The 27,806-nt window shown below is 40.1% G+C and overlaps 1 protein-coding gene across 3 annotated transcripts in view; it reads right to left on the bottom strand.

Moving 5' to 3' along the window:
* Positions 1-27,806, bottom strand: part of KCNMB2 (potassium calcium-activated channel subfamily M regulatory beta subunit 2) — a 284,223-nt gene that overhangs the window by 38,607 nt on the left and 217,810 nt on the right. For all 3 annotated transcript variants that reach the window (XM_008981235.4, XM_035276101.3, XM_054245355.2), the window contains exon 2: positions 2,988-3,110. In XM_008981235.4, coding sequence (XP_008979483.2) covers positions 2,988-3,043 — 56 coding nt within the window. In that variant the 5' untranslated portion in view covers positions 3,044-3,110. The remainder of the gene's footprint in view (positions 1-2,987; positions 3,111-27,806) is intronic.

Genomic DNA, 27,806 nt, shown 5'->3' with positions numbered 1-27,806 from the left:
CAAGAAAAGCTTTGGTTTCGGAATTTAACTTTTCATTCTATGTAAGTTGTTCTGCCTGTCCTTGAGCTGGTTTCCTGGTACTCTACTGCCTGTGGAATCCCAGGGAATCCAATATCCTGACATACTTGGCTCTGGTCTCAGGAAGAGGCACTGTGGAGAGCAGCTGAGGATTTTGGATGGCCTGGCTTCTGGGTTTGCAGTAAGAACACAGCTGGAGAAACCAGGCACATGCAGAGGCCAGGTTTGCAGAATGAGAAGACACTGAATTACCAGCAATTTCAAGCAGTGCTGTCACACAACCTAGTTAATTTATTTCCAAATAATTAATGTGAGGCCCTTAATTATGTAGATTCATTATCAGCCATCATCATCTTCATTATCACCATGACTACTGCCACCAAGAGCATCTTAAACAGAGCCACACATACTGCTCAAGTCAGTTTAAAATCTGAGTCGTCTCTTCCAAGAGTTTGTGAATTAAACAGCAAAGAGGAAGAGGTTGTCAAGAAAAAGGCACAGAAAAATGAAGTCCAACATTAAACCAAGGGTACCGGCTGAATGGCAGATTCCACTGTATTTGTGGGCCCTGTAGACTTATTTAATAACCTTTTGCACCCCCATCCCATAAATAAAGCTTGAAAAATGATTTCCTCATAGTCATATTTTAATTATCATAAATCCCATGGTTCTGAAATGATACTTTGAAAATTAAAAAAACAGTAATTTAAGTTTCATAGACTCCTACTGAGGCAGAAAACTAAGCTAACTGTTCACACCTTTCACACTCCACAGAATCGCCAATACACCATTCATGTGTTTATCATCATCTTTGATATACAGCACCCATCTCTGCTTTAACTACTCTTCCCCTTGCGGGCTTGGGTGTTCAGTGTCACTCCAAATATTTCAAGTTTGACAAGAGCCTGCGTAGGTTCTGGGGTGCAGGGAAGAGCACACCAGATTGGCTCAAGTCCTGATTCCATCACTGGCTAGATGTTGGGCCTTTGGAAGTCATTTAAAATCTCTCAGTTTTCTCATCTGTGAAGCAGGTGTAATAATCTCTATCTTACAAGCTAAAGAGAACATAATTAAAACCTACAGTCCGCAGTAATTGCTTCTTAAATGTTAATTCTTTGTTCATAAAAAGTAGCCAAATGTATTAAATGATTTGATGAGAGTAAACAGAAGGTGAGACAAATACGTTATACTTCACTTGCTCTAATAAAGCCTTCAGAATTCCAGGACAGTTGGCTGTTGGCAGTTGCAATATTCCTGTACGCAGCATGACTCTTGGATTTGGTCCTGGCGGGAAAGTCTCAGGACCAAATCTCTGCCCTTCTGCACTTTCAAATATGGGATTTGAAATGACACCTGAAGTTTTATAGTGTTACAGAAGAGATCTTGCTGAAAGATTATTCAACTTGAAAGCGAATGGAAAATAATTTGATTAAGCCTTGGAAAAGCAGTGAAAACCTAGGGATGATCAAGTGAAAGAAATTTTCAGTCAATCTGATGATGCACCACGATGAGCTGTGGGACTCTGTTCAAACACTAGTTCCCTCTGGGCTATAATTTTACTTAAATATCATATAATTATTTTTTCATAATTAAGGTAACAATATATGACAAAGCATTTGGAAAGCAGAGCAGTGAAAACCATGCTATTTCTTCCAGACGTCTGCCTTTGTGTATTTTTTGTGGCTGCAATCATAGTTTGTGTGCAGTTTTTTGAGTTGCTTTTTTGGTTAATGTCAGAGCATTTTAAAGTGCTAAGTGGTATATTATATTCAGTGATTTATTTAGCAGATTTTCTGTGGTGAATTTTCAACTTGCTTCCCAATTTTTGCTGTAATATATAATTATTGTGAAGAACGACTTTCCTTTTGAAATTTTTTACAGAATTTTTATCTGTGGGGAAGTAGGTTTTAGAAGGAAAATAAAGGAATCAGCTCTCAAAACAGTATTCAAGCAAACTCCCATCAGTTTCTTCTCCTTGTGCCCCGCACTATTGATCAACTGCAATTTTTAATTTTTATTTTATTATTATTTTTTCACAAATTTCCTTCAACCAAATCAATCTAATTTCTGTCAGATTCTGCCTGACAAGCAACTTGCTTAAGGGGCAATATGCTGGTAAAGGCAGTTATGTTTACCATTTATCTCCTTGGAACCCAGATAATAGTACAAGGTCAATGAGAAAGAGGGAGACTAAATATTTAAAAACGACTGGAGAATTTGACGAATACATTCATCCCTAAACCCAAGTGAGAGAACCGGATTGAGTTGCATAAAGGTCACCGTGTCTTTTATTAACGCTGCCTTTGCCCTCCATCCTTCCTCTATTCCCTCATTTTCCCCTCCCCGCAGGCTATTCGCCCAAGGATTTTGAGGGCTCAGTGGATTTGTCTGTCCTCTTTTCCTCTTCTCATAGTTTCTGTTTTCTCTCCTGCCATATATCCAGTGCTCAGAAATGCAGTTTTCATCACTTCAGAAGAAGAAACTGAACTGCCAGAAGTTCTGTGTTTATCATGTTGTTAACCATCTTGTTTATTATTTAATTTTTATTAATTCAATGAATAAATTATTATTAATACATCTGGTGCTCAGTGTTTGTTGAGCACTGTGTGCCAGGCACGGTGCTTGGCATTGGAAATTCAGCGACACGGTCTGTCTGGTTAAAGAGGATGGTGGGAGTGCTGGTTCTTACAGGAAATTGGAAGGCAGAGCCGGAGTTAGCTAAGCCAAGAGCCTGTGACAAGGGCGTTTCTGACACGGAACAACTTTTTCAGAGCTATTTGCTGAAAGTGAACATGTAATGTGCAAGGAGAAGGAAGGCAGTGTGCTGAGACCCTGCTCCTTCAGTGCAGAGTCCGTCCTCACCTTGCAGAGGAAGGCTCAGTGGCCTAATGAACACCTTCCTGTCAGCATCCTCGTTGGGGAGTCAGGTTACATGCTCCGAAGAGTGCCCAGAATCCCAGTGCATTTACCTTTTCTCGTCATGTCTGTACGATGAAGACGTCCGGCCGCTGGTCCATATAAACATCTTAGAGGATGTTGGTCCAGGGTCTCCTCTCCTTGTGGGGGGTGTCCTGGAGGATTGGCAGAAAGACCTAGAAGAGGTACACACTGGAGTTAACAGCCACGAAGAGCTCTCAGTGGGCCGACTCTGAAACAACACCAGGGCTTTGACGCCATGGGCAGGGGTTCTCAATCCTCGCTGCACATTAAAATCGACTGGGAAGTTTTAAAGAACACTAGAGCCTGGTGCCTCGCAGAAATTTGCATTCAATCTTTTTAAAGCTCCCTTAGCTGATTGTAACACTCTGCTGGGGTTGAGAGTTAGTGCCTTTGGAAAACATAATTTTCCCCAAAATATCTCCTTCAAAATATCACTTTGGTATGGTTTCATACTCTGTACTATGCTGTATTTTTCCAAAATTTTAGTTCAGATTTGGATACTAAAATTTGACTTCTTCTTTCCCCTTCTGTTTTTTTTTTTTTAAGTGATGACAATTGTGACATATTGGTGATGAAGCATCATCTTTTAACTGTGGCCCACTTCTGCCAATGTTGTGGCTTCTGCTTACGGCAGTTGAGTCTCTGCCTAGGAAAGTGACAGCATCAGTGGCAGCTGACATTCCCTGGCTTCTGGAGACCAGGTTTATGGAATCAAGAGTCAAGGTGTTTTGAGAATGTTGTGTAGTTTCCATTATGACTTGGCTTCGGGAGAAGTTCTTTCCTCTCTATGCATGGCACTAAATGTAGTTAGCTAGTATTATGTGTTTTCCAGATAATAATAATTTTCCTGGGCATCAGGAACATTAAATAAAGAAGTCTTAATCACATGTAAAAGTTAAAATGATATTTAACACGTTAGAACAAAGGAAGGAACACTGGCGATTCCTTCATGGATGCATCGTCATTACATCTGGTTAAGTACAATATTAATGATAAGCATGAGATGGAAATAACATTAGCTACCATAGACCATATTGGATTAGCTACTATATACTATATCAGAGATTAGCTACTATATACTATATCAGAGATTAGCTACTATATACTATATTAGAATAGCTACTGTATACCATATTAGAATAGCTACTATATAACATATCAGCAAGTATATGCCACACACTTATGCACATACATACTTCATGAAATGCATTTGCATGTATCTGTGTTGTGCTTTATACAATGAAAACTCTGCAAGGTGGGTAGTGATGTTATTTCCAGATTCTAAATGATGCTTTCAGGATTTTGAGATTTCTGCTTACATGTAGAAGACGTAGAACCATGCTTCAACCCAACATCTACTTGCCTTCAATTCTTATAGTTTTTAAATTGAAAATGTGTCCCTTAGAGACGAGAACTGCTATACCTCCCAGGCAGGAATGCAGTGCTATTCACATACACAATCATAGCTCACTGTAGCCTCAAACTGCTGGGTTCAGGAAATCTCGCCTCCTCGGCATCCGCAGTGGTTGGGACTACAGATCCGTGACAATGTGCCTGGCTTGGCTTTGGTTCTGTAATGTGCACATTCAAGTTTTGGGCCAGCTGTGGTGGCTCATGCCTCAAATCCCAGCAATTTGGGAGGCCTAGTTGGGAGGATCGCTTGAGTCCAGGAGTTTGAGACCAGACCTGGCAGCTTTGCAAGATCCCAACTCTACATAAAATGAAAAATAAAAAAATTAGCCAGGTGTGGCAGTGTGTGCTTGTAACACCAGCTGCTCAGGAGGCTAAGGTGGCAAGACAGCTTTAGCCTGGGAGTTCCGGGCTGCAGTGGGCTGTGCTTCTCAGTGCACAACCACAGCCTGAGTGACACAGCGAGACCTTGTCTCAAAAAAGAGCAAGATTTGTTACAATGCACATTCAGCTTTAAAGGGTCTTGGGTGGAGCCCGAAAGCCTGCCTTTCTAACAGGCTCTGAAGCAATGCTGATAATGCTGGTCTGCATAGAACACTGAGCAGCAGGGATCAGAGCACATACTCAGAGGAGGTGGCTGGTTATAGGCCCAGTTGTGTCACTAACTAGCTGTGTGACCTTGAGAAAGTCACTTAATGACTCTGGGGCTTACTCTACCATGGAGAGTTTGAAACTGATCCCTTGTAAGATACCTCTTAGCACCAATATTTTGTGATTCGAGAAATTGAAGAATGAATCTAAGCATATACTACATCATTGTGTATTTACTTTCTGGGATTAGGTCTGGAAATTGATCTCCTTCTGTAACCCTTAGGTCAGTACCAGAGCTCTAAGGAATGGAGGCTGTGGGAGGTAGAGCACTGGCTGGGAGTTAGGTGACCAGGAATCATGCACCTACCCTTGTTCTAGGATAATGGCAGCAATCGAAGGATTCACCTAATGGATGCCCTAGACTCTAGATTGAGAGAGACATAGAAATTACATCTGCTGTCTCTTTAAATGGCTTAGGTCTGGGTTGTTTAAAGTTATTTACATTTCTTTTTGAACATCTTTAAAATATCAAACAGAATAGGGACTACATCCCTTATTAAAACCAGTTAACTTTCAGGAAAGAAGAGTACTTTTAATCTAAATTGAATGAATTACTTCAAAAGAATGAGGATTGGCTTAAACTTTCAAGAAGTAATTTCAGCCTGGACTCATGTGGAATCCTCTGATTGGTTTAGTCATAACTTCACAGGGTTTGGGCACAGTTTGAGTATAGGTAAAGCAAGAAATTCCTGAGTGCTGCCCTGTTCCTGGCTATTATACAGCCTTTAATAGACGCACCATACAAATTATAAATGTTTTGAAAGTATATGAAGTGGAAGGAGCTGCAGTGATTTCAATATATTTAGAATATTTTCAGACTGTGTGTCATTATTCAAGCATTGTACCTTTGCTCTGTTGTTTTAAGATGATATATAAAGAGGGAGATGAAGTATATATTTATTCTAATGAACTGTCTAAATCTTGTTGGAAAGGACTTAATGACTCTTCAGTTTATTCCAATAAGTAGATTTAGAGTGTTTCTGCCCTAGTTTTCTTTCATAAAGGTAAACTATTATTTAAAACCTGCCAAAGTCTTTGCTAATTAAAATAAAATGGAGTAGCTGCTTTAAAGACAAAAGTATAAAGTTTCTGTGCAGTTGAAAAAAATTTCCAGGCTTTGATGAAACACCCAGAATTCCAAATACGTTAATGGAAGCTGGTTTCCCAGCTCAAAGATGGCCTGTCCCCAACTCCTTAAGAAATTAATTCAGCTTTGCTCACTTTAAACTTTTCATGTGAATTGTGATCAGGAAAGAGATATAGAAACTGAAGAAAGCGCTTTATATAAAATGTTGCAAAAGGGGAGGGCCAGTGGGAGGGGGAGGTGGGGAGGGATTGCCAGGGGAGAAATACCAAATGTGGGTGAAGGGGAGAAAGCAAACAAAACACACTGCCCTGTGTGTACCTATGCAACTGTATTGCATGCTCTGCACATGTACCCCAAAACCTAAAATGCAATTAAAAAAAAATGTTGCAATTTGGAATCCTAACACGGAACAGAGGCCTGCCTCTTCTACCGGCTGCACAGATCTGTGGGCAGTGGGGAGAGGGAGCTGGAGTCGAATTCTGCCGTTAAATGATCGAGGAACTGAGGTGAACATGGCAGAACCTTCCTGGGTGACTACAGATGAGAACCATGTGGAGATTCAAAGCTAACAGATACAATCTCAGCCCTGGGGGAGGAGACAGTCAGTGAGAATGTGATGGTCCCTGTGTCTCAGGAATTTATGACGGGCCCTTTTCTGTGTCTCAGGCACACACCTTGCTAGTTTCTGTTTCTGTGATTTAGTTCCGGATGTTCCTCCTGCCTTCATGGTGAAGGAGTTACCTCGTTTCAAAGCCCCCTCGGATGAGCCGCTCCTGTGAGCCTTCTCCTACCCATACAGCTTCCTCATCTCTGCTCCCAGTTCTCGGTGCTTACCTCTGCTAAGACAAGGCAAAATCTATCCTGTGGGCCTGCAAATCTGCCTCCCAGGCGAGGTTATAAGCATCTGGAAGGCAGGACTGTGTGTTATGCACCCTCAGGGCACAATTCAGGACACAGAGTAACACGTGGCTGTATTTGCTGCCTTGACCATCTGAGTATCTGCTGGAAAATGTGGACATTGGTATGACTTTGCCTCATGCACTGCGACTCATCTGCTGGGTGCAGGTGATGTCTCCTCCCTGACCGTTCCCTTAGCTTGCCCTGTCTTCCATTCTTACTCTCGACTTTTCTTACCTTCTCTTGACTGTCCAGCTCCATCTATCCCTTTCATTGACTTGGAAAGAACATCTATTCCTCAGTGAAGGATCATCTCTTAGGGTTTTCCTTAGATAGGGCAGCATGGCCTGACAGAAAGAAGACAGGTGAGGGCAGCAGACGGGCCATTTGTTCGTCTGCCTCCTGGCATCCCCGTGCCAGCTCTGTGACTTGGACAAGTCAATTTCACATCGCTGAGTTTTTGTTTCCTCGACTGTAGAAATGGGAATAATAATATTTGCCTTTCTGTGTTGCTTGGGAGATAGATAAAACAATACATGTAAAAGTACTTAAAGTAGATCATGGCACGTAATAGGTATACACTGAACAATAGTTTCTTTCTCCCCTGTTGTTACATTTAAAACAAATGGATTCGATTTTCTCTTTTTGTAAAAAAATTCAATTAAGCCACTTTGTACTTGTACATTTAGACTATTGATTTTTTCTTCTATGGGTCAGAGGCACTCAACAGAGGAAAGTGGTTTTCTGAGACGTGGGGTAATAAAATCTGAAGTGCTCTCTCATTAGCATTAAGTTCTCATACCCATTCTGAGACAGGAAAACATAAAGATAGTGCCTCTGAATACTGGGCACACATTAGAATCATCTGGAAAAGCTTTTCAAAAATACTGGTGCCTGGTCCCACTCCAGGCGGTTGAGAACCGTGGGGGTGGGTTTCCGGCATCGATGTATTCTTGGAAGCTCTCCAGGTAATTATGGTGCGCAGCCAAGAAACATGACTGTAGCCTCTCAGGCTCTGATTTTATGTAAGTTTAATTACATATGGATACTCTTTTTGTTTCTAGAAGCTTCTGCTGGAGAATCGGGGTTCCGTGGGTGCCACTTTGCCATGGCTTCTCACTTTCTTCCAGTGCTGAGGCCTCAAGGTGACAGCTGTAAGGACAAGTGAGTGTGGGGCAGGGAAGGAGCAAAGTGGCTGCAGTTTCCTGGTGCTTGTGGCCTTGAGCGACGCGTTTGGGATACTCTGAATGAACTCTGCTTTGTTAAATGAGCAAGCAGGAGCCGATGGAATGATTTAACACATAATTACATGCCTAATCTTGCATAAAATTCTAACACTAATGACATCACTCTGGCAACTCAAAAGGTCACTCTAAGCACAGAAATTTAGGGTTGCTTCTAATATACAAGACTTTATCTTAGCAGGTGGCGAATTGTACGTTCTCCTTAGGAACTGGGTTGTTTTGGCTTCAGGGCCTTCGGGGAAGAAGCTGAATATGTGGTGATAATTTTAGGCTTAGTGATTTAATTTAGAAAACATTGGTACATCTTACTACAAGGAGTTTTAAATGTCATTGAGATTTTTTTTTTCTCCAAATCAACGACATACTTTATTTTGTTTTAGTTCATTCATTTGCCAAACATTTATTAAGTGCCTCTTATATTCCAGGCGCTGTCCTGGGTACTGTGGGCACCAAAATATTCAGACCTGCTTCTAAGGAGTTCAGTTCATGGAAGGGTCAGAATAACGAATCCACATTTGTACTGCCCCAGACCAGCTGTCTTCTAAGGGTGCTGTGACTTCCCAGCAGGTGTGTATAATGGCTGTCTCTCCACATTTACTTAAGCTCTCAGCTTGCCGAATTTGATACTGTTGCTCATTTCCTACTACTATAAAGAGAATGTTGTAAATGCTTTGCGACCTTGACTTAGAGGACAGTCCTCTCTTGGCTTTCCTTCTCATTATTTAGCTGCTCCTTCCATTTCTTTTGAGGATTCTTATTTCCCTACCTACCCCTTAAATGTCGATATAATTTTGGGAACTAGCAGGTACTACTGAACAGTCTCTTGATGATGCTTCCCATCAAGAATAAAAACTACTTTTATCTCCCAATCTGATGCCTAGAAGACTGAGTGAATAGCTCTGCTTGCTGCCCGGTTGTAGAGGTAGAGAACTACATGGCAGAATAGCGCTGTCTTTTGAGAAGAATGAAATAAGAGAGAATATACTCTGTGGATTTTTATTGCAGACTGCTTTTCTTTCTTTCTTTGCCATTTTTATGGGTACATAGGTGTTGCATCTTCTTACAGGATACATGAGTTATTTTGATACAGGCATACAATGGGTAATAGTCATATCAGAGTAATTGTGTTACAAACCATTCAATTATTGCTCTTTTAGTTATTTTAAAATGTGCAATGAATTATTGTAGACTGCAGTCACCTGCTGTGCTGTTAAATACTAGACCTCATTCATTCTATCTAACTGTATTTTGTACCTGTTAACCACCCTCATTTTGTCCCTCCATCCCTGACCCTCATTCCCAGCCCCTGGTAAGCATCCTTCTATTGTCTATCTCCATGAGTTCAATTGTTCTAACTTTTAGCTTCCCCAAATGAGTGAGACCAGGCAAAGTTTGTCTTTTTGTGCCTGGCTTATTTCACTTAATGTAGTGACCTCCAGTTCCATCTATGTTGCAACAAATGACAGGATCTAATTTTTAAATCTGAATATACTTCATTGTGTATATATACCACATTTTCTTTATCTCTTCATCTGTTAATGGACACTTGGGTTGCTTCCAAGTCTTGGCTGTTGTGAACAGTGCAGAAATAAACGTATCTCTTTGATATACTGAATTGCATTCTTTTGGGTATATCTAGCAGTGGGATTGCTGGATTATATGGTAGTTCTCTTTTTATTCTTTTGAGCAACCTCCAAACTGCTCTCCATAATGCTGTCCTATTTACATTCCCACCAACAGTGTACAGGGGTTCCCTTTTCTCCACATCCTCACCAGCATTTGTCATTGCCTGTCTTTTGGATAAAAGCCATTTTAACTTGGGGTGAGATGATACCTCATTGTAGTTTTGGTTTGTATTTCTTTGGTGATCAGTGATTTGAGGAACTTTTCATATACTTGTTTGCCATTTGCATGTCTTCTGTTGAGAAATGTCTATTCAGAACTTTCGCCCATTTTTCAATCGAATTATTAGATGTTTTTTCCTATTGAGTTGTTTGAGCTCCTTATATATTCTGGTTACTAATCTCAGATGAATAGATTGCAGGTATTTTCTCCCCTCCTGTGGGTTGTCTCTTCACTTTATTGATTTTTTTCTTTGCTGTGCAGAAGCTTTTTAACTTGATGTGGTCCCATTTGTTAATTTTTGCTTTGTTTTCCTGTGTTTTTGGGGTATTGCTCAAGAAATCTTTGCTCAGACCAATGTCCTGGAGAGTTGCCTCAATGTTTTTTACAGTGGTTTCATGGTTTGAGATTTAAGTCTTTAATCCATTTTGATTTGTTTTTTTGTGCATGGCAAGAGGTGGAGTCTAGTTTCATTCTTCAGCATATATTTAGTTTTCACAGCACCATTTACTGAAGAGACTATCTTTTCCCCAATATATGTTCTTGACGCATGTGTTGAAAGTCAGTTTAATGTAGATGTGTAGATTTATTTCTGGATTCTCTATTTTGTTTCATTGGTCTATTTGTCTCTTTTTCTTCCAGTGCCATGCTGTTTTGGTTACTATAGCTGTGGAGCATAATTTGATGTCAGATAATATGATTCCCCCAGTGGTGTTCTTTTAGCCCAGGATGGTGTTGGCTACTCTAGGCCTTTTGTGGCTCCATATAAATTGTGGGATCATTTTTCTATTTCTGTGAAGAATCTCATTGGTATTTGATAGGGATTACATTGAATCTATAGATTGCTTTGGGTAGTATGGACATTTTAACAGTATTGATTCTCCCAATTCATGACTATGAAATATATTTTCATTGTTTGTAAACTCTTCAATATTTTGGACCATTGTTTTATAGTTTTCATTGTAGAGTTCTTTCACTTCCTTGATTAAAAGTTTATTCCTAGATATTTTATTTTATTTGTAGTTATTATAAGTGGAATTACTTTCTTAATATCTTTTTCAGATCGTTTGCTGTTGGCATATAGAAATTTTACTATTTATCTTTAAAGTCTTAATTATTCAAAGACTAATCCAGGTTAGCTTGACCAGTCAAAGGATTTGACAAAGGGAAATGTAAAATAAATCTGTTTATGGATATTCAATTAATCTTCTGTGTGCCTAATACTGATAGGATGAAAAGTCTAAAAACTTTTTATAATATTGCTGTGAAGGAGCTTGCTACCAAACCACAGAAATCCCTTAATATTCAGGTTTTAGAACTGCCAAATTCTCACAGGACCTCAGGCACAGATTATTGAGGTTGGGGAGAATGTGAGTAGTTATAGCAAAGAAAAAACAAACAACAAACACCCTGTTCTCTACAGTACAACTGTGTGCAATGAAGCAGTAATACTTGATATAGGCTCTAAAATAACACAAAATGCTACTACTTTTGTGTCCTGCAACTTTACTGAATTTGTTTATCAGTTCTAATAGGTTTTTCGAGAAGTCTTTAGGTATTTCCAGGTATGAGATTATGTAGTCTTCCAACAAGGATAATTTGACTTCTTCCTTTCCAATTTGGATGTCTTTCATTTCTCTTCCTTGTCTGATTGCCCTAGTTAGGGCTTCCAGTACTATGTTGAATAACAGTGGTGAAAGAAGGCATCCTTGGTGTGCTCCAGATCTTAGAGGAAAGGCTTTCACTTTTTCCCCATTCAGTATGATACTGGCTCTGGGTATGTCATATATGGCCTTTATTGTGTTGAGATATGTTCCTTCTATGCCTAGTTTGTTGAGAGTTTTTATGCTTAAGGGATATTTATTTTATTAAGTGCTTTGAGTCACTGACCCACATCACATTGTTTATTTTTCTTTCTTTTTTAATTTTAATTTTTAGGTTCTGGAGTACCTGTGTAGGATGTGAAGGTTTGTTACATAGGTAAACATGTGCCCCGGTGGTTTGCTGCACCTGCCAACCCACCACCTAGTTATTAACCTCAGCATAACCCCATTATCTATTTTTTCTAATGCTCTTTCTCCCGCTGTCTCTTCTCCCAGCAGGCTCCAGGGTATGTGGGTTCCCCTCCCTGTGTCTGTATGTTCTCATTGTTCAGCTCTCACTTATAAGTGAGAACATGTGGTGTTTGGTTTTCTGTTCCTGCATTAGTTTGCTGAGGATAATGACGCCCAGCTCCATCCACATCCCTGCAAGGAATCATCTTGTTACTTTTATGGCTGCATAGTATTTCATGGTGTATATGCACCACATTTTCTTTATCCAGTTTATCACTGATGGGCATTTGGATTGATTCCATGACTTTGCTATTGTGAATAGTGCTGCAATGAGCCTACCAATCAAAAAAAGCCAAGGGCCAGATGGATTTACAGCTGAATTCTACCAGAAGAACAAAGAGAAGCTGACACCCTTTCTTCTGAAACTATTCCAAAGAACTGAAAAGGAGAAACTCCTCCCTAACACATTCTATAAGGCCAGCATCATCCTGATGCCGAAACCTGACAGAGATACAACAAAAAAAGAAAGCTTATATCCCAATATCACTGATGAACATAGATGCAAAAATTCTCAATAAAATACTGGCAAACTGAATACAGCAGCATTTCAGAAAGCTTATCCACCACAATCAAGTTGCCTACAACCCCGGGATGCAAGGCTGGTGCAACATATGTAATTAATCACATAAACAGATCTAAAGAAAAAACACATAATTATCTTAATAGATGCAGAGAAGGCCTTCAATAAAATTCAACATTGCTTCATGTTCAAAACTCTCAATAAACTAGGTATTGACGGAATGTACTTCAAAATAATGAGACATTTTTGACAAACCCACAGCCAACATCATACTGAATGGGCAAAAGCTGGAAGCATTCCCCTTGATTAGTGGCACAAGACAAGGATGTCTTCTCTCACTGCTCCTGTTCAACATAGTATGGAAGTTTTGGCAGGGGCAATCAGGCAAGAGAAAGAAACAAACCATATTCAAATAGGAAGAGAGGAAGTCAAGTTGTCTTTGCACATGACATGATCCTAAATCTAGAAAACCCCATCATCTCAACCCAAAAGCTTATTAAGCTGATAAGCAATTTCAGCAAGGTCTCAGGATACAAAATCATTGTGCAAAGTCACAAGCATTCCTATACACCAACAACAGACAAGAGGAGAGCCAAATCATGAATGAACTTCCATTCACAATTGCCACAAAGAGAATAAATACCTAGGAATAGAGCTAAGAAGGGAAGCAAAGGACCTCTTCAGGGAGAACTACAAACCACTGCTCAGGGAAGTCACAGAGGACACAAACAAATGGAAAAACATTCCATGGTTGTGGATGGGAAGAATCAGTACTGTGAAAATGGCCATACTGCCCAAAGTCATTTATAGATTCAATGCTGTTTCTATTAAACTACCATTGACTTTCTTCACGGAATTAAATGCTTTTTCAACAACAATGGAAACGATCATGTTTTTTTTGTCCTTCATTCTGTGTATATGATGTATCACATTGATTGATTGGCATATGTTGAAGTGTCCATGCATCTCTGGGAAAATCCCACTTGGTCATGATGAATTATCTTTTTAACGTGTTGTCGAGTTTGATTTGCTGGCATTTTGTTGAGGATGTTTGCATCAATATTCATCAGAGATACTAGCCTGTAGTTTCTTTTCCTGATGTCTTTGGCTTTTGTTTCTGGGTGATAGTAGTCTCATAAAATGAGTTTGGAAATGTTCCCTACAGCTGTTTTTTTGAGTAGTTTGAGTAGGACTGGCGTTAGTTGTTCTTTAAATGTTTGGTAAAATTCAGCAGTGAAGCCATTGGGTCCTGGGCTTTTCTTTGCCGGAAACTTTTTATTACGGCTTTGATCTCATGACTTATTATTGGTCTATTCAGGTTTTGGGTTTCTTCCTGGTTCAATTTTAGTGGATTGCATGTGTCTAGAAATTTCAATTTCCTCTAAGTTTCCCATTTATTGCTGTATAGTTGCTTGTCTCTAATGACCCTTTGAACTTCTGCAGTATCAGGTATAAGGCACAGTGACCCCTGCCTGGCTACGGCCGACATTCACTCAAGGCCCAAAGTCTCTTTAGGCAGCAGACAGTGAACCCAGCTAGGCCTGGGTCTCTCTTCTCACGGCAGTGAGCACCCTCCAGCCTAGGGGGGGTCCAGAAATGCCATTCAGGAACCGAGATCTGGAACTGGGGACCGTGGAAGCCTGCTTGGTGCCCTACCCTACTGTGGCCAAATGGGTTCCCATGTTGGTAACCTTTGTTGAAGTCCCCTTTACTCCTCCCTCTCCTTTCCTCAACAGAAGTCTCTCTCTGTGGCTGCCACAGCCAGGAGTGTGTTGGGTCACATTTAAAGCCAGCATGGCCCTTGGTCTCACTCGAGGCCCATGGTAAGTACTGCCTGGCAACCACTGCTGTTATTCAAGGCCCAAGGACTCTCTAGTCAGCAGGTGATAAATCCTGCCTGGACTGGGTTCTTCCCTTCAAGGTACTGGGTTCCATTCTGGCCCACAGTATGTCTAGAAATGTCACTCATAAGCTGGGGCCTGGAATGGAGGCCCTAGGACTCTGCCTGCTGCCAGGGTCTACTGTGGCTGGGCTGGTGTCCAAGTTGCAAGACAGAGTCCTCTTTCGTGCCCCCTTGCCTCTCCTCAGCAGAGGGAAGGAGGCTCTCTGGGGCTGCGAGCTGCACTGCTTGGGTTTGGGAGGGGGTGACGCAAGTGCTCCCATAGTGCCTCTGATGGTGTCTCGCTGGGTCACATGCCCGCCAGGTCCACTGGCTCAGAGCCCAGAACAGTATCAGGTCGTGCCCAGGAATTGCAGTCCTTGTGGCCTAGACTCCCTTTCAGTTTTATTTAGGGCCCTAGAGCACTTTTCCCCACAGTGATAGGGCCTGCTGGAACTCAGGTTCTGACCACTGAGATGGGTGATTCCTGCCTGGCTAGGGCTTCTCTAAACATTCCGTCTGCTGGTGCCAGCCGAGTTCTGCTCCCATGTTGTCTTCCACTGTGACAGGGCAGCTGTGAATTTCAGTGCAAAGTCCCACAATCACCGTGCTCTCCCCCAAGCACACAGATTCTCTCTCCATGCCAAGCAGCTTCTGCCGGGGTCGGAGGTGGCAGTGTGGGCAATTCAAGACTGCTTTTCCTACCCCCTTTCGATGCCTCTTTCCTTGCCATGATGTTAGTACCGGGTACTGTGATTGCTGGCCTGATTTTTGCTCCTAATGAAGGTGCTTTCTTGTGTGGATAGTCTTCCAGTTTGGCGTTCCTGCGGCGTGGAAGTGCTGCTGCTCACTGGCAGGTTTTACTTGCTTGTCTTGCTGGCTGCTTCTCAGCAGCTGGGGCAACCATGTATGGACTCGTCTGACTGGCAGTGATGTGGCAGTTACGTGTCACCTCTGTCATGTGTTACGTAAAACAACTGCTGTTCACGTAACCGTGACGCACTGACGTCTGTTTCAGGAGCAGGGCAGCTCGAGTTAAGTAACGTACCTGTCCCTTAGCCTGCTGTTGACCTGGTTCATTAAACTCAGGATCTTCACTCTATCCCTGAGCCACGGTGAACCGCAGACAAGACACTCCCTGTTCTCCGTTTCCCCATCTGTGAAATATGACTGGGGAGCTCACCTGTATTCTTTTAATCAATTCAGCATCCACTTCTTTATCCAACAAATATTTACTGAACTTGTAGCTAGGTGGCAGGCCCGGATTGGGTGCTGCGGAGATATTGGTAAACATATAAGACAATGCCTCTACTCTCATGAAACTTTGGTCTGGAGGAATAGACAAGCAGGTCAGCACGTGTGAAAGGGTGTCTTTACGTTAAGGTTCTTATGCATGTTCATAAATAATAAAATAAGTTTTGCATTGCTTCATCACATCTGTGGCCATCACAGCTGTCAGAAATGACCATCACAGGGTTTAGCTGACATAACTTTTTATTTTGAGATGGAGTTTTGCTGTTGTTACCCAGACTGGAGTGCAATGGCACGATCTCGGCTCACCGCCTCCTGGGTTCAGGCAAGTCTCCTGCCTCAGCCTCCTGAGTAGCTGGGACTACAGGCGCGCACCACCATGCCCAGCTAATTTTTGTATTTTTAGTAGAGACGGAGTATCACCTTGTTGACCAGGATGGTCTCGATCTCTTGACCTCGTGATCCACCCACCTCAGCCTCCCAGAGTGCTGGGATTATAGGCATGAGCCACCGTGCCCGGCGAAATAACTTTTAAATTGGATTCAGGTTGCAATCCCAGCTCTATTATATAGTAATTATATGGCACAAATACATTGTTAAATTCCCTGAGTTTTATTTTCCTCATCAAGAAATTAGAGTAATAGCAGGTATCACACAGGATTTCCATGTGACAATGATTTGAAATAATATATGTTATTCAGTAGGTTCTCAGTAAATGTTAGTTTCTTCCATTTGAAGGAAATAGCAGATTTTTTCCCCCGAAGTTTGACCATATTGATACATAAAGCCCTTCTGTTTGATTTTTTACCCCCAAAATCCCCAAAACCCTCTGAAGAAATGAAAAACACATTTTACCTGGTCTTAATTAGGTCACTATTTGATAATTTACCTTTAATGAACTGTAAAGTGAATAATCACAACTGATGTTCAGTTTCATTTCTTCCATGCCACACGTTAAACACAGCTTAATTGTTAAACATTCACTCTAACTGGGCATCACGCATGCATAGCTGGTGTGAGGAAACCTGCTTATAACTCACCTGTTCCTCCTAGATTACTACCAATGAAGATCTGTGTTGAAACCACCCTTTCCTTCTTGGTGAATGTGATTTAACTCTTGCTTCTATCTAATTGAGAGTCAAGGGATTTAAACTATAGGAAGAGCTCTTCAGAGAGAAGAACTTGAGATGGCCACAGTGGACATGAAGATGGGACCTGTGTAATTAATGCATTTGTATGCATTGTTTTATTTAATTTTGACAGTAATGATTAGGAGAACTCTATTTACCAGAAGAAGAAACTGATATTCAGAAAACTGAATTTTCTCAGGTCACATAGCTATTCATTAGTGGGGATAAAATTTCAATCCAAGCCTGTCCAACTTTGAAACCAATGTTCTCTCAACCTGTACATCTTTGCTAGGAAATTTAAGTACCAAAACCTCTATCAAAGAAATAATGGCTGTTGAGTGATAATGACAACATTCAGCTTATTTCTTCCATGAATTCTTCATGACACGAAATTTAGAGAGAGAGGGAAAATGAGGGATGATAGAAGAGTGTGGCAGGAGAGAAAAGGGCGAGAGAGTGAACGCAACGGTCAGAACACAGACAGATGGCCCTAAGCCTGGGTCTTGCTCCTGACTATCTGAGTGGTCTTGGGCAATTTCCAATACTTTTTTACATTTGTCTTTTCTTCTGTAAAATAAAGACACTAATAACAGTATACACCTCATAAAGTTCTTGTGGAGACTGAGTTAATTTATGTGGTATACTTTGTGATGTTGCAGTATAATAATTTTATGCCCTATATGTGCATATGTAACAGTATATACTATATGTGGCATGAATATTTGTGAGTTAGTACATATGTATGTTAATACATGAATATATATAGCACATGATATATATGTGAGTTAACGTGTGAAAAATGTCTGCGACATGGGAAGCATTAGGTATTCACTATTACCACTTACAAATGAGCTACATATATATTAGATTTTAAAGATAAAATCTGTGTAAAGGTTCACACAGTTAGATGTGTTCAGCAGACATTCATAAAAGTGATCTTTAATTTTTCATGGAGAAAGGCATGAAGAGAAGAATGAGCCGTGGAAAGAGCACAGCTCTGCTGTTATCTCATCTGTAACTGGGGTCCTTTTGTCACCTGGTCTCCTGTTCCTTGTATGTAACGTGTGGGATTGAAAGAGGTAAGTCTAAGATTTCTTTCACCTGAAGAGTTTTCTTATGTTCTACTTTGGAAAGTTGCAATCAAGGTCTGTTCCTGCAACTTATTTGATTTATAATCTGCCTTGGTTAAGTAAATTCCTATTTTACATTTTGTTTATTTCTTGAATGAAGTATTTAGTAATGCTCATGGCAAATCTAGTGAAGTCAAGGGCAGAAAGATTAAGCATCAGTTGGGAAGGCAAAATGGAAGCCCTCCACGACCCTTGTTCATGATTCAATAGGCTCTGCATTTCTATGGAGTTGGGGATCTTGGGCACAAATGCTGTTATGGGGTCAGGATCCCACCATGCCCTTGTAGCTTATTTCTTCCTCACCCCATTCCATTTTCCCACAGAGTCCCATCTCTTATACAACGGATAAACCATGACTCCATCCCAAAGGGGAGCTAATGATTAACTGTGGGAATATTAAGTGTTATGGCAAATTGGTAAGGGAGATAATCTGTGACTGGAAAATATGGGTCACTGGTCCTATTCTGTCCAACTGTGGTGGTTATTGGGTGGAGTGTACTTAAATCTGTCACAGCCTCTCTGAACTGATAATATGTGTAAAATTCTGCTCCTGAAGGAAACCAGCATTCTGAACTAATGGTTCTTAGCCTGCCCTTTCTTTTTGCCAACAGGACAAAGCTTTCTTTGGTTTAACCATGACTTTTATTGCCTAGTGCTATTGTGGTAAGAAACCAGGGGCTCTGCAGAGGGAGATAACTGAGTTTGAATTCTACTGCTGCTCTTTTGCTATCAGCATTACACTGGGTACAAGCCAATTAACTTTTCTGAGTCTTAATACTCTTATCTCTAAAACGAGACTGTTAATGCAACCTTTAAAATTTCTTGCGGAGATTAATTAAAATAATAGGGCTGACATTATTAGTAGCTATTTATTGACACATAGCTGTTTATTTATATATGTATGAACGAATATGCTTATTTGTATATCCTAAAATACCTAACATGCCAATTTTTAAAATGTTTTAACTTTCTATGGGTGTTCTCATTCATAAGTGGGAGTTGGACAATAAGAACACATGGACACGGGGAGGGGAAGATCACACACTGGCCTGTCGGGGGTTGGGGGGCCAGGGGAGGGATAGCAGGGGCTGGGGGACTGGAGAGGGATAGCATTAGGAGAAATACCTAATGTAGATGATGCGGGGATGGAGGCAGCAAACCACCATGGCACACGTTTATCTGTGCAACAAACTTGCACGATCTGAGCATGTACTGCAGAACTTAAAGGATAATTTAAAAAAAGATAAACATCTACAAACCTTAGCGTGCATTTGAATAAAATTTTATAAACTGAACACACATGTAAAATCAGCATCCAAGTCAAGAAGTAGAGTCATAGCTGACTCACAGAGCCCCTGCTTATTGACCTTCCATTCTCAGCTTGCTCTCCAGGGGGAACCACTGTTCTGCCTTTTCAGTACTACAGATTCATTGAATCAGTTTTTAAATTCTGCAAAATTTGAATCAGTCAATATGTAATTTTTATATCTTGTAATATTATTTGTAATTTTATATTTGAAATATTATGTTTATAGTATTCTATTTTTAATATTCCTCAATGTCATTCTGTGTGATTTGGCTTTCTGTATGGCAATTATCAATTATTATTATTATGTGGTATTATCATTACCACATAATAATAATTGATAGGATATAGAATATGTGTATTTTAAATTGTATTATAAGAAATTGCCAAAAGGTTCTCCTATGTGATTGTACAAGTTTATATTATAACTGATTGAGCACAATAGTTAACAGTTACTCTAAATCTTTAAAAAAATTAACATTGCCTAAATTTTCATTTTGGTTTTTAGTGAGTGTGTAATGACATTTTATTGAAAATTTTCATTTCTTTAATAATGATTTTTATTATCTCTTTAGATGTTTATTAGATTTTAAAAATATTTTTTATCTTTAATTCTTTTTTTATTTAAGACTTCTGGGCATATTTTTGCCTGATTCTTGACATGCTAAATTAAGAGTGTTAGCCTGACTGAAGGGATTTGAGACATAATTTGGAGAAATCATTGAATATTAGCATTTGTCAGAGATATTCTGGGCCAGATGCCAACTTTAAGAATGAATACTTTTTGTTTTTTCTGGATAGTTTTTTTTTAAGGTTTCAGGTGAAAGTCCACTTAGAAGCAAATGGATCCTGTAGTAAAAGCAGACTTTTACAATACAGAACGCACTAATCAGATAAAGGGAAAAGGTATTTTAAATTCTAAATCCTACTCTGACTCGCTGAAGGGTTATACTTAAAGATACATTTTAAAAAATCAGTTAGCAGGAATAATGATTCTCTTTAAATGGCTACAGGTCAAAGAAAAACCAGATCAGGTCAAATTGCTTGGATTCTATGGTGAAAGACTCTTGAGACATATTAAATTAGATACTTATTCTTTTAAAAAATCTATGCTTTCAGAATTGCCTGGAAAATGTTTGATAGGATGACTCAGGTGCCGAGGAAGCTCTGTAAATACCATAAATAACAGAATAGTTTAAGAGCTTGCATCTCTTATGTTTTGTAGCATATAGAATCTTGAGTTCTGAATTAGGGACTTAGAACCCGGGGGACTGGGAGAAACCACTTTAGATGAGTGACGGACAGAATTTAGGGTCCTGAGTTCTTCAATCCGCACAGACACCCCTGAAAGACAACCCAATCTACAGAGAGCAAGCACGGATCAAGAAGGCAGCTGGCCTGGCTTTACCTCTCATTTCTGCTCCTTCCTTGCTATATGACATGGGGTTAGCTAATTAACCTCTGAATCTCAGTGTCCTTAGCTATGAAATGAAGGTTGTAATAGCTGCCTCCAACAAGTGTGTTGCCATGAAGCAAAAAGACAAGTTCAATGTCTAGAACATGATAGGTGCTAATAAATATAAATTATTTCTCCCAAAAGAACAGATTTGGTTACTTTGTCCAACATCTGCTATCAAGACCCAGAACTGCCTCCTTGCCCATAGGGAAAAGCAGCCAATACAGATAGTTGTTTCCCTGGGAAAATAGACATCAGTCTGTTAAGAAGCGGTCATTAAAAGTGGCTTCATGTTAGAAGGTGCAGGTTCATAGGCTCCGTGAAAGAAATGATGCAGGCCTGAAACCTAGAGGAGGTCCCTCACTCCTCCCTGTTCCTCACCCCTCATCCCAGCAGCCAGCAAACCCTTGCTTATAATATATTCTTAATTCATTTGGTCCCCTTCACTGTAAACAAAACTAAACAAAAATATCTTCTTAATATTGCTAGAGAAGCACTATCCAGAAGAAGCAGAATGTGAAGCACATATGTAATTTTAAATTTTCCAGCATTATGTTAAAATAATAAAAGAAACAGAAAAATTAATTCTAATAATATATTTTATTTAACCCAATATGCCCCAAATATTATCATTTCATCACATAATAAAAATTTAAAAATTTAATTTTTAATTTTTATTTAATAAATTTAATTTTTATTTAATGGTATAATTTACATTACTTTCACCAAGGCTTTGGAATTCAGTGCATATTTTATACTCACAGCCCTTTTCAATGCAGACCAACCGCATCAGTAGACATCTGTGGCTGCTGCTTTAGTCTGCCCTCTGTCATTATATCAATTTTAGCACCAATAACAAAGTGTCAAAAATAATTGCTATTTTTATTTATTGAGCACTTGCTATGTAATAGGTCTTATGTTTTATGTGTATTACATTGACAGCCCTGTCAGATATGGGTTATTACCACCCCATTTTATGAATGAGGATGCCGAGGCTTAGGGAGGTTAAGTGATTTGTCCAAGGTCATGCAAATGTTTAAGTGTAGATCTGGGATTCAAACCCAAGTTAGTTTGACCCCAATACCTATCACCTTGCTGTTCCTGAAATACTCAACTTGTCTCCTGACTAGTTGACTTGCCTTACGGCAGGATATTTTGCTATGGCTGTGTCAAAATAGCTGTTTCAAATTATAATACCAGCATTTTATTATTTCTACCAAGCTGTTATGTCGCGGGCGTCCTTGGGCTTCAGCCGTCTTTGAGCCTAAACCGACTTGTCACCACATTCATGAGGATCTGTCCATCCTCATTGCATCCCTGAATCTCAACCAGGAGGCATGGAGTTGGGGTGAAGTAAGAAATGCAGTCGTTATCCAGATGGATTGAGATTGTTGGAGAAAATGCCAGCATTGTCCCTAAAAGGAATAAAGACTCCTTAGGGAGAAGGCTGATTCCAGGTGTGGGGCAGGAAATATGGAAGATGAATTATACTAGATGGTGGGGCATCTAAAGACTATCAGGATTGCTTCAAAAGAGCTTGGGGGTCAACCTGAAGATGGAGCAAAGAAAGGGCAATCTAAGCATCAATCAGGACAACAACTGAAATGGACAGAAACGCAGCAAATGTATTTAACCCAGAATTTCATGGTGCTATTTTTTTTTTTAAACTATTTGGTCACCATTAGAAGATGCTTGAGAATCAACGTATTATATTGAAACCTGGTAAGTACAGGAAAAGAGTCTATCATGTATCCTATATTTCTTATAGTAACTAAAGCACCGGGAAACTGAATAGCAGGTGAAGTAAAGTTTTTTCTTTTTTCTTTTTGGAGAGGTGTTTAACCCAGCTAATGAGGATGGGATAGTAGAATTAAACTGTCATCACTTCGCGACTCTTAGTGGGTTAATGTACTGAGACCGTGATCGTGAATGATTTTTATCATTAAAAAGAGAACAACTGCAATATCAATTATGATTTAGTCTTGCAAATAAAACCCTCAACCTCAATATAATTAATCCCTTAGATCCTATGAACAATCCTAAGAACGTAAAGAGGACAGAGGAATATGTTTTAAAATATTGTGGGGGTTAGTCATCAAAATTGATACTAAGAAACTCTACAGCACAAAGTGGAACCTTTAATAAATAAACTGAAAAGTCAAAATGGAGAAAGAATCTATAAATTCAATGTAACTTGAAGGACATATTGACTCTGATGTTTGAACTTTTTCAAATTCTAATTTACAACCTGTAAAGAAAAAAAGTCATGTTCTCTCTTGTTCTCCTTAATTTTCATTTATGCCAATAGGATTCTTCTAGTTTACTTCTTTACTTATATCCACCGATGGCTTTCCAACATCTGTAAGTAAACCCAAGAAAGAGTTTGCAGCATCTCACTCCAAGGAGGGGACCATAAATACGAACTCTAGAGACGGTCTTCTGGAAGAAGCCGAAATTGATCGCCAAAGAAAATGAGTCACAGTGGAAAGATTTTCTGGGAAAGGCCAACACATAGGCTCACTGAGGTGAACATTTTAGGTGAAGGCTGGGTGGGAGGCTGAGGTCTTATGTGCAAGGTCCATATCGTGCAGATGGAGAATAACCCGCTGTGAAAAGTCCAGAGTTGGACCTGGGAGGAGCTGGTACTTGGTACAGTGGGATTCATCACTGCACGTTGCTGTTGTCGCTCGAGTATCATGAGATGATGCTTTCTTAATTCTTCCCCTTACGTTTCACATATTTTCTTGTATTCCATGCTGTGGAATTTCCAGGTCCTGAAGGTCAGGCTGCAGTTATGCATGACTTTACACTGTGCTGTTCATTAGCCAGTCACAGCATAATATGTCTCGACACTGCAGCTGAAGTGGGCGATAGAATGACTAAATTATATGCAGGTGGTGGTAAGGAAAGCCCAGCGGCCAGGTGCCAGGAGTTGGATTGGAGGGTGCTGGAGCCACAGGGAGAGCCTTGCTGGTTAGTCCTGAGTCAGGGGACAAACCCAGTCCAGACAGTAACATGCAAGTGCAAACTCTAACATCAAATATTATATTCAAATCCAAAGACTGGCCTTGGCGTTTTCCTCGGGGTGAAAGATGTTTCAGGATCCAGAGAATGGCACAGTGGTTTCTCCTGCCTTCAAGATTTGAGACGTGCTTGGCTCTATGATGCAGGGAATGAGCCTGGAACGTGTGTTTGTGTGAGACAGTGTGTGTGAGAGTATGTGTGAGTGTGTGTGTACGTGTGTGACTGTGTGTGTGACTGTGTGTGACTGTGTATGTGAGAATGAATGTGTGTGTCATTGTGACAGTATGTAAAAGTGTGTGAGAATGTGTGAATGTGAGTGTGTAAGTGTGCGAGTATGTGTGGGGCTTAAAGGGTAGGAATCAGGGATATTTTTGATATCAGACTCACATGACTGACTCTGCTTTTCTCCTTATTGACCATGTGGCTTTGAGTTGATCATTAAGCCCATCTTAGCCTCCTTCCTTCCTTCCTTCCTTCCTTCCTTCCTTCCTTCCTTCCTTCCTTCCTTCCTTCCTTCCTTCCCTCCTTCCTTCTCTCTCTTTCTTTCCTTTCTTATTTCTTTTTCTTTCTTCTCTCTCTCTCTCTTTCTTAATATTTTATTGTGTTTTAGGTTTTGGGGTACATATGAAGAACATGCAAGATTATTGCATAGGTACACACATGGGAGTGTGATTTGCTGTCTTTCACCCTATCACTTATATCTGGCATTTCTCCCCATGTTATCCCTCCCCAACTCACCACCCCCTCCCCCGCTGTCCCTACCCTATTTCCCCGACAGGCCCCAGTGTGTGATGCTCCCTTCCCTGTGTCCATGTGTTCTCATTGTTCAACACCCACCTATGAGTGAGAACATGAGGTATTTAATTTTCTGTTCTTGTGTCAGTTGCTGAGAAGGACGTTCTCCAGGTTCATCCATGTCCCTACAAAGGATACAAACTCATCGTTTTTTATAGCTGCATAGTATTCCATGGCGTATATGTGCCACATTTTCCCTGTCCAGTCTATCAATGATGGGCGTTTGGGTTGGTTCCAGGTCTTTGCTATTGTAAACATTGCTGCAGTGAACATTCATGTGCATGTGTCCTTATAATAGAACGATTTGTAATCCTTTGGGTATAAACCCAGTAATGGGATTGCTGGGTCAAATGGAATTTCTATTTCCAAGTCCTTGGAATCGCCACAGTGTCTTCCACAATGGTTGAACTAATTTACATTCCCACCAATGTGTAAAAGTGTTCCTATTTCTCCACATCCTCTCCAGCATCTGTTGTCTCTGGATTTTTTAATGATCACCATTCTAACTTGCATGAGATGGTATCTCAGTGTAGTTTTGATTTGCATTTCTCTAATGACCAGTGATGATAAGCATTGTACATATGTTCGTTGGCCTCATATATATCTTCTTTTGAAAAGTGTCTGTTCATATCCTTTGCCCACTTTTGAATGGGTTTGTTTTTTTCTTGTAAATCTGTTTTAGTTCTCTGTAGATTTTGGATATAAGTCCTTTGTCAGATGGGTAGATTGCATAATTATTGGTACATAGGAATTCAACTGGGTAGCTCTTTCTAATAGATTTATCTTAAAGTTCAGTGGTATTAAGGTCAAAAGATGACTCAATTTCTTCGTTTCTGAACTCTTTCATCTTCTTGAAAGTGACACATGTGGTCAAAATAAACTCTCAAATTCTCTTTGCCATATTGCTTCCAAAACATGTTAAAGGAATGAAAAGAAACACTGCAAGCAAATTGTAGAGGTAAAAAATAGTCATTGTGTTTTTAAGACACTTCCATGGGAACAAAAGGAAATGCAGCTGGAATAGCCAGGGACAGCCAGCACTTGCGAGCACTTGTCTAGAGTTGTCTGTGAGGACTCATGGAACTGGGGAAATAATTTCAGATGATGTGATACAGCTCTAGATCTGTATTTTCCCCATCACTGGGTAAACAGGGTTATTAAGGGCAACTAGATGACAGATGCACATAAGCTTGTGCCATGAGTATTTATGCTTTGTGGACTTCGCTAAAAATAATTACGATTAACACCTATTTACTGTTAGGTGACATATTAAGCCTTTTGTCATCTGAAACTCCTAAGGCCCTTAGAAGTCATTTTCCTCCCCTGAATTTTTTTGTATCAGTTTCTCTGACATATTGTAAATGAGGAGTTATCCAGCTATTGGTTAAATACCTTTAGTAGAGGGGAGCCCACTTCCTCTGGTGGCAACCTGTCTTATTGTTAGACATTTCTGTTTGATAAAAAGTGTGTCTAGAATTTGAGCTGGAATTTGTTTCCCAAGAGTTCCGCTAATGTTCCTGGTTCAACACTCTGGGTTGCTTTCCAGATATTTTAGTACATCTTGCCATGTAATGTCTTGCCAACATTTCTTTGCTATTCACTGCGTAGAACTACAACTGTTCTTCACACAGCATAATGCCAGAATAGTCACCTTGTCAGGCCATGCTCCATTGGTTAATATCTCTCCTAAAGTATTATGGGCATTACAGTATTAACATTTATTATGTCATGTTGCTTTGTATATTTTAATTAATTTAGTTGCCACAAACCCATATCAGATAGGTACTTTTATTATTCCTATTTTACTAATGAAGGTTATGTAACTTGCTCAAAACTAGTAAGTAGAGGAGCCAGGATATAAACTCTGCAGCCAACATTAAGAGTCTACACTTTTAAACACTGTACAATTCTGTTTTTCTGAATACACAATTCTAGTGTCATCTAATTACTTCTGAGGATGGCAAAACTGCCACCTCCTTTTATTTATTTATTCTGTGATCATGTAACATTCTGGGCTGGCATGGTTGACTATGATACATACAGGAAATTGTGAGTCAAGGGTCAGATTCTGAAACTCACCACCTGCCTCGTGAAGGCCATGCAGAGGGACCTGGCTTTGTAGTGAAAAGTGATAGTGTCCCGTTAAACATTTAAATTATTAAAAAAATTTTTTGAACTTCATCACACATTTTTAAGCAATGGAGTAAGCCACACGATCATATTTATGTATTTGAAATGTCACTGTGAAGGTAATGTTGAGGATAAATGAGGGCAGGTTGAAACTCTAAGCAGAGAATTGGATGGTAATGGCCATAGTCCAACCAAGCGTAGGAGAGAAAAGAATGAAGAAATACAGGCGATATTTTGAAGCTGTAAGGTCAGGACGTGGTGACTGATTAGGCTAAATGGAGTGAAGGTGATGGAGGGAGAAATTAAAAATGACTTTTAGGCCTTCTTTGGGGGCTGTGTGGATGGTGCCATTATTAACCAGAGTGGGAAATATGACAAAATAAGAGGTGCTTTGGAGCAGGGGCTGGGTGGATGGCGGAGAGTGGTTAAGGAAGGTAAAGAAAATGACAAAGAAGGCACCCAGGGGAAAGTGTTGCAGGCAGTCGGCACATGCCAGGACTCAGAATAAAGGTCCATGATGTACACACAGACTTGGAGTATAAGAATTTTTAAGAAAATTATGGAGGGTGAAAAGGGAAGGGGTGCTTGGATGGAAACCTGGGGAGAAGCATCAGTTACTGGATGCCTTTGAAAACTGTAAGTGAAAGCAGGGTCTGTTGACTTGAACCATCTGGAGGAAGGTCTGTCCCTCCAGGTAGAGACAGAGTGCCACAGTTTAGCTTCTGTTCTTGGGAGCCCCAGAGAGAGAGTCCCTGAGCTGTCCTTGATGACTTCCTGTGTCAAAACTTAAGCAAAAATAATTCTAATTTTTTTATTGCTTTGTCATTTGTAAATGAATTTGCATTTAGATGCAGAATAACATGTTTGACAAGAGCCATATTCATTATATCAAAATGTTTCCCACACACACTGGAAGGGTGGCTATTTGGTATGAAATGGACATGTCTTGCATTATATATCTGAGGAGGATAAGTGATTGTCA

This window comes from Callithrix jacchus, chromosome 15 (genome assembly GCF_049354715.1).
Source record: "Callithrix jacchus isolate 240 chromosome 15, calJac240_pri, whole genome shotgun sequence".
In the NCBI taxonomy this organism is placed as follows: Eukaryota; Metazoa; Chordata; class Mammalia; order Primates; family Cebidae; genus Callithrix; species Callithrix jacchus.
The sequence above is the reverse complement of the archived record's forward strand: the minus strand, read 5'-3'. Positions and strand labels throughout refer to the sequence as shown.